Genomic DNA, 11,989 nt, shown 5'->3' with positions numbered 1-11,989 from the left:
AAAGTTCAAGTTCGTTGCTAAACAAAATATGCTTATTGAAGAGATAAGAATTCTCGAATTCGTGACTTTTTTCTGACAAGATACACTTCAATAGTTAATTTTTCAAGCAACTTTGGGTGGTAATGCCTGCTGCGTTCCAATAGGTGTCCTCGTACGACTTTTTTGGTTATCTCGTATCAATATTCTCTCAAGCAACAAAAAACAACCTCACAGAACAAAAATAATACAAAAAAATCAAACAAATAAAGTTTTTCCTTCAGACCCCGGATGCTTAAAAAGCTACTAGTGAAGGGTGGAACAGAAACTTGCTGTTACTACGAAACAAAAAAAACTTAGTTTGTTCTTTTCTTGTTTTTAAGGACTGTCTATTGATAAGAAAGTTTTTCATTGTGAAACTAAGAAGAATAGAGAGTGAAGGCCTATATAGTTAGATACTCTTTTAAGTTATCTGTCAAATGTTTATAAAAGATGGCGCAAACGGAGTCACTGCCACTGGGTTCTCCACAGCAATGAACCTGTGCCACTTTTCATCTTACCAATAACAATCCCAATTCATGGGAAAGTCTCATTATCGTGATGCTCGGAATACATTTTCTTATGTACCAATGATTTTGTCATTAAAAGGCTCTTGCTGTGTAATGTTGAAGTTTGTAGAAATAATCATTAAAAACTCAACAGAATTCCCTAATTTTGTGTACCTATCCTCTTAAAAAAAGTAGTTGGCGGTAGATATTATTTGTTTCACTGAGTGAAGATTCATCACTTTTGATCAGGATTCAGATACAAGTGAAGAGGAAGAGATCCGCGAGGGAAGACTCTTAAACACCGACAGAAAGGTTAAAGCTGTTAATGAAAGCCAATGATTGATCAGATGAAGAGAAAGCACCTATAAAAGTCTAGTTTTAAGGAACTTTAATTTGTGAATTGCACTTTCCCCATAGCAAGCTTTCAGAAGTTTGAATAATGTCCTCACTTGACTTGTATTTCATCTATATTTACGTTAAAAATGAAAAAATAATAATAATACAGGACGATTTCATCTCAGCTATCTTTTTTTTGCCAATGTGTGTGTAAATCGGGGTGTATGCATTAATTAACAACAGTTGCTATATTCAGTAACTAAGCTTAATAATGATTTAAAGATATATGTATCGTGCTCATTGAGTCTATACAGGCAATAAAAGATTGTAAACAAGGCCTATAAAAACTGTAAAAAGTGCATGGTTTCCATGTAGTTTTATTTTTTGATTCCCGGCCCCCAGTGGATTCCTGATTTTGAGCAATTAGTGCGTGCATCCAGGGCTTCGTTGAGCAGCTTCCATCCTTCTGTCTTCTTGAACTCCTCCTCGCTGATTCCTTCTTCTTCTTCACTGGACTCTGAATCCTGCTGAACATACAAAAAATATCAGGCTAACTTCGGTGTAAGAACATGTAAAGTTTGTCTTTGTTTTGCCACTATTATTTTCCTAGTCTCTACTGTTTTTAATTCGTCACGTCACTTGTGAACGTAACAGGTTCTTATACCAAAGCTGAGCCAAAATGTTGAAGCCAAATAATAGAGTGAAATGGGGCAACGTCATTTTGGGAACTGCAAACGAAGATATTTATGTAGGCTTACAGCCGACAGCGTTCATATCTTTTGCCCGTACTTTTAATAGCTCTCTATTTTTCTATGAGGCAGATATTTCTCTGAAATGGAGTAGAGTTTTTGCGCTAGTGTAAATTAGATGGTAAGAACTAATCGGGTCATTACACCATAGAAAGTGACAGTAATTTACCCTTTCTGAGAGGCTAGACTTGTCTTCAAATTGAGCTTCGAAAGCTGAGCTCGGAGCGAGGAAAATACACTAAACATGAGCCAAAACCGGACTGCGAAGGATTTCAGAAAGCCTAACTGAGGCATACCTTTACCTTCTTCTTAACTTTCTCCTATTGCTAGCTAAGCAGGTCAGATGGCATAAGATTAGTATTCTACAGATTATTTTAGGTCAGTGTACCATAGAGTTTTTTCAGTAAAGTATTCAGATCTTTGCATCTTAGTAGTCCTGGTTTCGTTACGAGCTTCTTTTAGACCAGTTATTATAGAAGAAATAGACATTAGATCACGGGGTAGAAAAACTGAGTTACACGGCGGATATTACAAGAAATGTACTAGTGCTGAAAAAATTCAGCATCCCTCTAGAACTGGCACTTCTTTATTAGACTGTGCACATCCGTCCCCTTGGGGACGGGGATATATGCACATGCCATGTGCGCATGTTGCATTTAATCTCAATATATACCCACCTCAGAACCAAAGGTCACTTCCACAATTCTCTCTGTTCTTTTTCCATAAATTTTCCTCAGTTCTTCCTAGAATCATATAAGTAATATACAAGAGTTAATACCATGCATGAATTGGCATTGAAAGTTACCTCCAGTGCAGTCCTCGTTTTGTAATATATTTTTTTGGGAAGCCTAATTGTATTACAAGGAATAAAAATGTTTTGAGGAGATCTTGCTACGGAGAGAATTTTTGTCAGAGGGGCAACGGGTCCCGCCAGTGGGAAAAAAAACAACGCTGGTAAAAATGCTTGCAAAGCTTATCTTTACATTACCCCACCCTGGTATGTACTCTCACTTTTTTTTCCACGATCTAAAGGAGCTTGACATTCTAGTCAGATCTTCTGCTGGTATTATATTGATGTATTATTTCTTTGCTTTTGCTACAACAAATTTAAGGCCAACCGTTTATGTTATGTTCAGTCCCCTATACATATATTGAAATTTTGGCGCGAAAAGAACAGTAATGTTATGCAGTTTGTCGTGCTATGCTCGTTTCTTTGCTGCATCTCGTGTACTCCTTCTATCCAAACCGTCAGGTACGTTTTGCGTTGTCTTTTGCCGTTTCATGTTTCGCTTTGTGATCGTAATTATTGTTGTCGGTAGTTGGCTGTAGTGTAATTTAAGTTAATCAGAAACCACTGGTTACGAAGAAATTGTATGGTTCGTGTAACCGTTCTGAAATTTGTCGGTGCGTTCGCTACAGCTTTTGCCATGAAAAAAATACTCAGACCCCTCTGCGTTTCTGGGAAACCAGAGTATATAGACTCGATAAAAATCGTCTCGATATGATGACTACCAGGAGCCCATTATGGGCTCCTATGACTACTCGATATGCCACAAGGACGTGTCGTTTGTCCGTTTCACGAACAAGTTTCGCTTTCCCAACCAGTCTCGTTTCACGAGTCGAACGAGCACATGTAATTCGAACGAGCACATGTAATTCGAACGAATGTCGTTTTAAACGAGTCACGTCCTTGTGGCATATCAAGTACTCATCATATCGAGAAGATTTTTATTAAATCTTTATTCCCTGGTTTCCCAGAAACGCTGTGTGATCCAAATACTCATGCACAGTGAGTGGTCATGTCATTAAAAAAGCAGAGGGTTCCGGCGTGTTCTGTGAACTTGACATGTTTGCAATACAGTCGAACCTCGATTATCTGGACTCGTCGGGACCTTGGTAAATAGTCCGGATAATCATAGTTAGTAGAGGAGACCTAGAGAGTCTCCTCTACTAACTATGGGATAATCGAGAGTCCGGATAATCGACAATATGAATATTAATAGGTAGAAATGTAAACAAAAGGTATACTGCACAGAAAACACCATTTTAATTGTGAAATCTACACAGCCTGTATGTATTTAAAAATAAAAACCTTCAGTTCAGGTATTTACAAAGGTATAAAATGTTCAAGCATGTTTATTTGCTTCAAAGACTTGTAGCTTGATCGCATTGCGAAGTCCATCATTCATGTTAGCTGCATTAAAACTACACAGGGTCAATAGCGTTCTGTGATTCCATCCCCGACAAGCATTTTTTGAAACATTGCGCGGCCTCTTTAGTCGATACCAGTTTCTCGTCCTCGCCCTCATCTTCCTCATCGCTACATACACTTTCGCTTTCCGTCGAATCTCCGACAACGGTGGCTAACATCTCTTCATCAGACATTTGCGGTGAAGTTGGGAGCTCGTTTTCCAGATTAAGCCAGTTTTCCACATCGCGAGAATTAGGCATTCCCTCATTGTCAAGTTGCTGTACATTTTCCAACATTTCGACCATGGACTCAGCGATATTATCCTCTCTGAATTCGGGCTGCGAATTTGACTCGCTGTTGTCCGAATGAATTCTCAGTTTATCGTAAGCCTTCCAAATAGATTCCGGGCTTCCTTCGTACCAAGCATCTGAAAGCATATAGAGTGTATCTTTCACAGAATGAAGCTTAACGATGTCCTTAGTGCTTTGAGTTTGATCAATGTCTTGACTGCAAATTACTTTCTGAAGAAGTTTTCTCTTGTATCGATTCTTCATCGTTTGCAGGACTCCTTGATCCATTGGCTGAATCAGGGAGGTCGTGTTCGGAGGAAGAAACAGGCAGGTTTCCGAACCATCGCGGCTGCTGAGCTCATCTGGATGAGCAGATGTCTATACAGCAGAACTTTTGGACAACGGATGTTTTGTGAGCGTTGGTGAATTTTTACAGATGGCACAAAGTCTTTCTTAAACCACTCGGCTAATATCTCCGAATTCATCCCGGCATTTCTTTGGGACTTGTAGATCACGGGAAGCGCATCCATGATAACATGCTTAAAGCATCTCGGCTTCGCAGATTTCCCAATAAGAATGGGTTTTAGTTTGTGAGTTCTAGTAGCATTTGTACAGCCTAGCACAGTTAAACGATCCTTTGCTTGTTTGAATCCTGGAGCAGATTTTTCGCGTCAGGAGACAAGAGTTCTTTGCGGTGAATACTTCCACAAAAGTCCAGTCTCGTCGGCATTGTAGATTTGTTCGGGGATCAGATTCTTCTCCTCGATCACTTTGTGCAGTTTCTGTAGAAATGGTTCAACAGTTTATTCTGCTGCTGAAAGTTTCTCGCCTTAAATGCCGAGGTTCCCGTGTTTTAAACTTTTCTAGCCAGCCAGATGACGCTTTGAATTCGCGATCGACCGTCTTTGTGTTTAACTGCGTAGCTTTCTCTTGAGGAAGCGGATCTGAAATCGACGTCCCAGTAGATCTTTGTTGAATAAACCAGGCGTACAGGGCTTTATTCAGCTTCGGAGACTTTCGTTTTAATCCTTCGCTTGTCTCGATGCTGTCAAAAAATTTTAGGATCTTGTCTTTGTTCTTCCGTATGTCTGAGATCTGCTGCTCGCTGATGCCAGATTTTTGAGCCAAATTTGTTCCTTTCTCTCCTTTATCCAAACGTGAAATGACTATCTGTTTATCTTTAATCGATAGAACGGCTCGCTTTCGCTTCGCTTTTGATTTGAATTTACGATCGATCGCTCGTGTGTTTACATAACCCACGCGGAAGGAACTAATCAAGCATGAAATTCCCTTGGCAACAAAACAATTGAGCCAATCACTTATCAGCTGAACGTATCGGAATATATATTTGTTTCGTCGCACTTTCGAATTTGAAAAGCGCCCAAGGTAATACGCCGTTTCAACAGTCTTTTGAGAGGATTATTGGGCTTTTTGCGACTTTGAGTTTTCAAGATCACAACTAATTAATATTCATGAAAAAATTGGGACCAGAGAAAAAAGTCCGGATAATCAAATAGTCCGGATAATCGAGGCCCGACTGTACTTTCATAGGATTATCGGCAGTAAAGCTGAAGTGGTTGCTTTATTTTCGTAACAACCGAGCAGGAGCCCTGAACCTTTTGTCTCCACTGATGAACACTGAGCGGGGTAAAATACAGTATTAAATAAAAGCGTAACTGTTTGTAACATGTAATTTTAATTTCTACCTGTGTATATGATTTAAATTGCAGCAGTGCACGGGAAGATTGTTTTTTAGAGTTCCAAGCCATGTCACCTCCTCCTGCTTCTTCATCTTGTTCTCTTTCGATAGATCTCTTAAACCTTTTTCTCTGAAATTTTGTGAAATACAATTAAAAAGAAATTAGAAATCAGCTTGATCATGACAACGAATGTTTCAGTTTATCTGACATCATGTTTTGGTAACGTTTCCAAAGCACATCGCCGCAGAAAAAATAACATTTTGATGAATTAACCACCTCATTCGCAGAGACCCAATTAGCAAAACGTCCCCGTAAAATTCTTTAGTTCAGGAAACATATTGAGTTTTTCGGTCCTTCGTCTATAGCAAAGGTAATAGTGATATTTATGGTAATGCTACACACAACTTCTTAAAGTCTGTACTCTAAGATCCTTGCCTTATTTTCACCGGTATAGTACGATAAAATTTAAACTAATACAACAAGTTAGAAGGAGCCCATAGCCGGAAATTCGGAATCGTGCGTGCGCAATAGTCCACAAGACTTAAAATTTAACGATCTTTTAAACTTGCTGAAGAATAGAAGGATCAGTATGGGATTCGCATAAAACCTGTTTATAATATTCGTATAATGGACGTAACCCCACCATCTCAATGCCAGTTTGAATGATACTCATCAGTACTTTCACTACAGAATTACTTTGTTTTGGTAAATCAAACACTCGTTGCGGTTTTCTTGGTGATTACTTGCAGCGTTTTATTCAGAAGAAATCCCCTTAAAAGCACACAAAATGGCGCCTACCTTCGTAAATGCCACTCTGAACATCTTAACTCAGCCGAAATTCTCTGGGAGTTACTACATCATGGACGACGAGTCGGGGAAGAAGAAAAGATTGAAATACGAGTGGTCAGCGGGAAACAAATTTGATACTTCATATAGAGACATATCAGTTATAGTTGCGGAAAACAATAGTGTTGTAAAGCCGAAATATCAACAGTACTTCGCTAAATAAAATGTTAAGCAATTTTTCAAAAGTGTTGATGGCACATACATCTTTTACTGCTGCAATAAACAATGGAGGCATTGGAAAAGGCATCGGTGGCATCAGGAAAGGCACTAAGAAGAATTGTATTTACGTTTTTAAACTTGCTGCGCGACGTGCGACTTGTGGGACGAAAAAAGAAAACCAAAACCGTGGTCCCCAAATGAATTCTCCCACCTTGCCCCAAAAAACTTCCAAATTTTTCGCAACTTCACCTGCTCCTATTCGTAGGTCCGGCCAAGCCTTTATGATCATTGGCCCCCGTGTAGCCGCGAACTATGGCTTACAAATAAAGGTGTTTACAAATAGTGTTAACTTGTAAAACTCCCCGAAGAAGTCTACGGCAGTTAGACGAAACGCGTCGGAGAATAAAGAAATTTTGCAACTACAGTTCGCAGAGTGCTGCTCACAAGTTCAGTTTTAAATATATTTTTTTAAAATCTGGTGCGATGGCTATGGTCAGTTTTTCCATGCAGGTTGTCTGGATATACCTTTCAAAGAGACGTGGGAGGGGGGGGGGGGGGGGACAGAGACACCAACACAACATTTTACCTGCCGTTCGGTTCGAAAGTTAAGTTTTCATCCCGAGTTTATTTATTGAATTGAATAGGAAAAAAAGCACTTCGAACGGAAAACAGAATTATTTTAACGTCCGGATCTTTTGAAAAAAGGTCTCCTAAACGAGTGGCACTGATTATCAATATTTAAGCATGGTAAACACATTAGACTTAACTTGGCTGTTTCTCGAAGCTCAGTGTTTTCCCACATGCCTTTTTCACCTGGAATGATGCAATTGAATATGTATAATAAACACTAAAAGAACTACAGCTGATGGAAATTTGAAATATCTTATCTAAAGGCTGTGGATACAAACTTATTAATGACTCTAAAAATATAAAAATCTAGGACGGAATTTTTTTAGAGTTGCTTAGCTTTTCATTTTTCCGGAATCAAAAGTCGAGATTGCAAAATTCAACTGAAAAGCAAACCAACTGTGATTAACGCCTTAAACAAGTCAAGATACCTTTTTTCGTTGTACAACAAGTTACATAGCGTAAATATCATTCTTCTTGATGCCTTTCCCAGTGTCACCGATACCTTTCCCGATGCCTTCGTTGGTTAATATAGAAGTAAAAATATTATTCCAGTCAAAGCGTTTGGAAAATTGCTTCACTTTTTAAGCAGCGAAGTACAACCTGGTAACATTTTGGCTTTACAACACGATTGTTTCTTGCAAGTTACAAAACGTAAATATAATTCTTCTTAGTGCCTTTCCGAATGCCACCGATGTCTTTTCCGATGCCTCCATTGTTTATTACAGCAGGAAAACATATATGTGCCATCAACACTTTTGAAAAATTGCTTGACATTTTATTTAGCGAAGTATACTGTGGATATTTCGGCTTTAGAACTCTATTGTTTTCCGCAACTATAACTGATATGTCTCTATATGAAGTATTAGTTTTGTTTCCCCCATGGCCACTCGTATTTCGGTCTCTTCTTCTTCCCCGACTCGTCGCCCGTGATATAGTAACTCGCAAATCCTCTCCTGGTATCGATCCATCCCAATCAAATTATTTAAGTTCAAAGGTGTCATTCCACATTTACGACAAATCGGACTTTGTAAACCCTGAAAATATTGCGCCTTTTTTAGCCTTCTTTCAGCAAATACGAACGCATCCACGAACAGTAATCTTACTTCGATTGCGCGGAAAAAAACAGTATTGAAAGCCTCTCTTGCTCGTACTAAATGCTGTGTTGAGATGATCACCATTCTAATACCAACAGCTTAATGACAGCCAAGACTGGTGACTACAGGGGGTAAATACGAGGCTGAAGGCTCGGTGCAACAAGCCTTTTTCGAGGAAATTTCAAAAATTTTTATTGGTTTCCCGCGGAAAAAAAACAAAACAAAACAAGAATGAAATATGTCTGATCGCTACCCGGTCCGTGATCCTCCTCGTATATATTTGCGAACAAAACAACGAGAAGGTGGTGATGAAGTTGTGTTCTCGCTGGCAATTAAGAATACCGCGCTGATACAGTGGCACAAATTCAAAAAGCGGAACCTCAAGCATTGCATACATTGACATGTTAAATGGAATCATCCCTGGCCATGCGTTAAAGATCAGTTGAGAGAGTGATTGAATTGAAGGCCGACTTTCAAAGCTCTGTTTTGCGGCTTCAATCACAAATCACATTCTGAACAGAAAAGGAAATTGTAAAAACAGAAAGAGACATGAGGAAAAATTGCGTAGGCTGAGTATTTGGAAAAGTAAAGTGATCTCGGTAGAGAAGTGGGAAGTAGATCTGTATGCCATTTAGTCAAAACTTGAAAAAGAAATCTGTAACTGGAAAGCAAAATATGGAAATCTCGAGGAAGGAAAGGAGAAACTGGCCAAAGAAATCCTTTCAGAGATTGAAAAAGATTATGCGAGAGAAAAGGAAAGAACAAGAAAACTGAACAATGAAAATCAACAACTAAGTACATTGACAGGTTACAGAATTAACACTTGGGGATTCACAGAGGAGCTGGAATTCCTGACCTCAAAACAAAACAAGCACAAACAGAAACTTAAAAGAACTAAAGACTCCAGAACAGAAGGCACTTGATCTAGTAGAAATGATTGGCTTGGATTTCCAGCTTTTGAAACTCAAAGACCCTAACAGTACTGATAGTTTTTCTATAGACTTCTCAACTACAAATCCTCTCAATCCACAACGAGAACATGGTAGTATGGCTTCCCCAAAATCAAAATATGAATAACTTCATCATGACGGCAAAAACACAGTGGAGCGCATACTCTTTTTAATATAAATTTTCATATTTGCATTCGGTGTTGAATGAACAGTTACTGAGGCAGGTGAAATGTATGCTTACAAAGATGTATGTTCACTTACAAAGCAATGTGCCTCAACAGATTTGAGTGTACACTAGCAAATTTATGTACACAGCCAACAATTAGTAAAAATATACAGATTTGAGTGTACACTTTCACAGATGAAAGTACACTTCAACCGTTTGTGCCTTTTTAGAGTTGAGTTGAGTAGAGTTGAATGAACACTTGTAACAAAGTTGTACATACTAAGAAAGCTGAATGCACACCTGAAATTAAATGCTCTTACTGACCACTTACACTTGGCATATCCATCTCAAAATTTGTGTAGAATATTTTCCACTGTCTCATGCAAAAGTCATAATTTTATTTTATCTGAAAAGAGCATATTAGGAGAATATTTCTTTTATTCTGAAATCACCTGTATGATTACAGACCAAATTGCACTCTGCTCAGTTCAATTACCACAATTAATTTTATTTCAGTAGCTCTTCATGACTCAATCATTTAGAGCCACTTTAGTAAAATTAAAAGAAATGTTCCCCTAATATGTCCTTGGTAACAAAGTAGAAATCCCACCCATACCCATTTCATACTTCTTTGGGGACCAAGAAATATACGTTTTAACCGTCATAGGGTAAAAAAACCTTCATTCCTTGGCCATGAGAATCCACCCAGGAATCTCACCCAAGAGGAAAATAAACAGCATTGAAATCATCTTTTTCAAAAAATGTCCGTCTCTCCCTCGACACTCCCTTACCAGCAAAAAGAAACGAAAAACATTCCCGAAAAAATAACCTTGCAGGCAAAAGTGACCACGATTTCAAGTGCCGCTCGACAGCCACCCTAAAAGAACACACATTTTCTGGAATTATTGCAACGTCTGGGCTTGGCCTGTTAAATAGTTCCTCGCATCGAGGTAAGATACCCTCCTCTGGCTCCCACGAGGCTTCGTAAGGCAAGTAGCTCTTCCATTGCACCAAGTACTCTACCTAATTAAATGAAAGGCAAAAAAAAGCCTGTGCTGATTTCGACTGAATTCAGTTAAAAATAGATAAACACAAGCGATCACGTGCGAAGACACGCACTACGGCCAAACACTTACCGTTTCATCTGTTTCCTGTCTTTCGACAAGCCTTTCGACTTTCCAATAAGTCGATCTTCTGTTCTAGATTAATTTCTTTGGCTGGACAAAGTCGGCATCCGCGAATGAAGTAGCATTTAACTTAAAAAAAATACCTGTTCGAAAGATTCTCGCGCGACGCCAATTTGGTTTAACTAAAGTGTTTATATTAACAGATGGACCAATCACATGCTAGCTCCCTTGACAGGCTGTCATGTGTGCTGGCGCGTGACAGAAATAAGCACCACCCACTTTGGTTCGGAATTTCCGGCTATGCTACGATGGCTGTTCTGTACGTGAAACGTCGTTTAAAATCCTAAACATGGATGTTAGTGAGAGGCTAACCATAGGTCTTTGATTAAAACTCCTGTTAAGTTTTTGATCACAACCCTCGGTTCGAACCAAATTTCTTTGGAATACCGATAATTATCATTTGGAGCTGCCATAAGGACCTTGTTTGATAAAGTTTCGTAAAATCTTAAAGTTCCTCGTCATAACTGGAGCATCTCTTCAACAAGAACGTAACATAACACCTTATCAGATCACAGCTGAACCTCACCTGCCTTTCGAAGCAACTGACATCATGTTTTGGTAACGTTTCCAAAATACATATCGCCGAAGAAAAACAATAACATTTTGAGTCATTAATTAACCACCTCATTCGCAGAGGCCCAATTAGCAAAACATCCTCCTAAACATTTTTAGTTCAGGGAACATATTGAGTTTTTCGGTCCTTCGTCAACAGTTAAGGTAATAGTGATATTTATGGTTGTGCTACACACAACTTCTTTAAGTCTGTACCATGAGACCCTAGCCTAATTTTCACCAGCATACTACGATAAAATTTAAACTAATAAAACAAGTTAGAAGGAGCCTACCGACGGCTGTCCTGTACGTCGAACATCGCTTGGAATTCTATCCTTGAATGTTAGTGTGGGGCTAACTATGTGTCTGTGATTAAAACTCCCGTTTAGTGTTTTATCAAAACCTACGGTAAGATCCAGATTTCTCGTGGAATACCGATAATTATCGGTTTGAGCTGCCATAAGGAACGTTTTTGAAAAATTTCCATAAAGTTTTCTGTTCCTCGTCATATCTATTGATAGATTGATTGATTGATTGATTGATTGACTAGGGCATCTCATGACGCAACATTATATCGGGTAACAGCTAGACAAAAGGTTATGCCTTTTATGGCCA

At 38.8% G+C, this 11,989-nt stretch overlaps 2 protein-coding genes across 5 annotated transcripts; both read right to left on the bottom strand.

Annotated features, from left to right (window-relative positions):
* Nucleotides 1-961: 961 nt before the first annotated feature.
* Nucleotides 962-11,915, bottom strand: LOC149033987 (uncharacterized). Of its 4 annotated transcripts, none has more exons than XM_089193263.1 (4): nucleotides 11,668-11,915; nucleotides 5,797-5,919; nucleotides 2,287-2,352; nucleotides 962-1,387 (listed from the first exon to the last, which is right to left on the bottom strand). In XM_089193263.1, exons 1-4 carry the CDS (start codon nucleotides 11,881-11,883, stop codon nucleotides 1,238-1,240), a joined length of 555 nt encoding a protein of 184 aa, XP_089049389.1. In that variant the 5' UTR covers nucleotides 11,884-11,915; the 3' UTR covers nucleotides 962-1,237. The 4 variants fall into 4 exon arrangements, with proteins under 4 accessions (XP_089049389.1, XP_089049390.1, XP_089049391.1 ...); XM_089193264.1 differs by having other exon boundaries at nucleotides 962-1,384; nucleotides 11,668-11,913; XM_089193265.1 differs by lacking the exon at nucleotides 11,668-11,915 and adding an exon at nucleotides 6,589-6,648.
* On the bottom strand, nucleotides 3,635-4,932 carry LOC149033988 (uncharacterized). The gene has a single exon (XM_089193280.1). The coding sequence runs from the start codon at nucleotides 4,376-4,378 to the stop codon at nucleotides 3,815-3,817; it is 564 nt and encodes a 187-aa protein (XP_089049406.1). The 5' UTR covers nucleotides 4,379-4,932; the 3' UTR covers nucleotides 3,635-3,814.
* Nucleotides 11,916-11,989: the final 74 nt, after the last annotated feature.

This window comes from Pocillopora damicornis, chromosome 14 (assembly GCF_964200805.1).
Source record: "Pocillopora damicornis chromosome 14, jaPocDami1.2, whole genome shotgun sequence".
NCBI lineage: Eukaryota > Metazoa > Cnidaria > Anthozoa > Scleractinia > Pocilloporidae > Pocillopora > Pocillopora damicornis.
This window is presented reverse-complemented; position numbering and strand designations above follow the sequence as displayed.

Coding starts and splice junctions, on each gene's coding strand:
- LOC149033988 (XM_089193280.1), bottom strand. CDS start 4,378: ATGGATCAAGGAGTCCTGCAAACGATGAAGAATCGATACAAGAGAAAA.
- LOC149033987 (XM_089193263.1), bottom strand. CDS start 11,883: ATGACGAGGAACAGAAAACTTTATGGAAATTTTTCAAAAACGTTCCTT. Junction 5,920..11,667: donor GACGTACAGGACAGCCGTCG/GTAGGCTCCTTC, acceptor ACAAAATTTCAG/AGAAAAAGGTTTAAGAGATC. Junction 1,388..2,286: donor AAGTGACCTTTGGTTCTGAG/GTGGGTATATAT, acceptor TTGTATGTTCAG/CAGGATTCAGAGTCCAGTGA.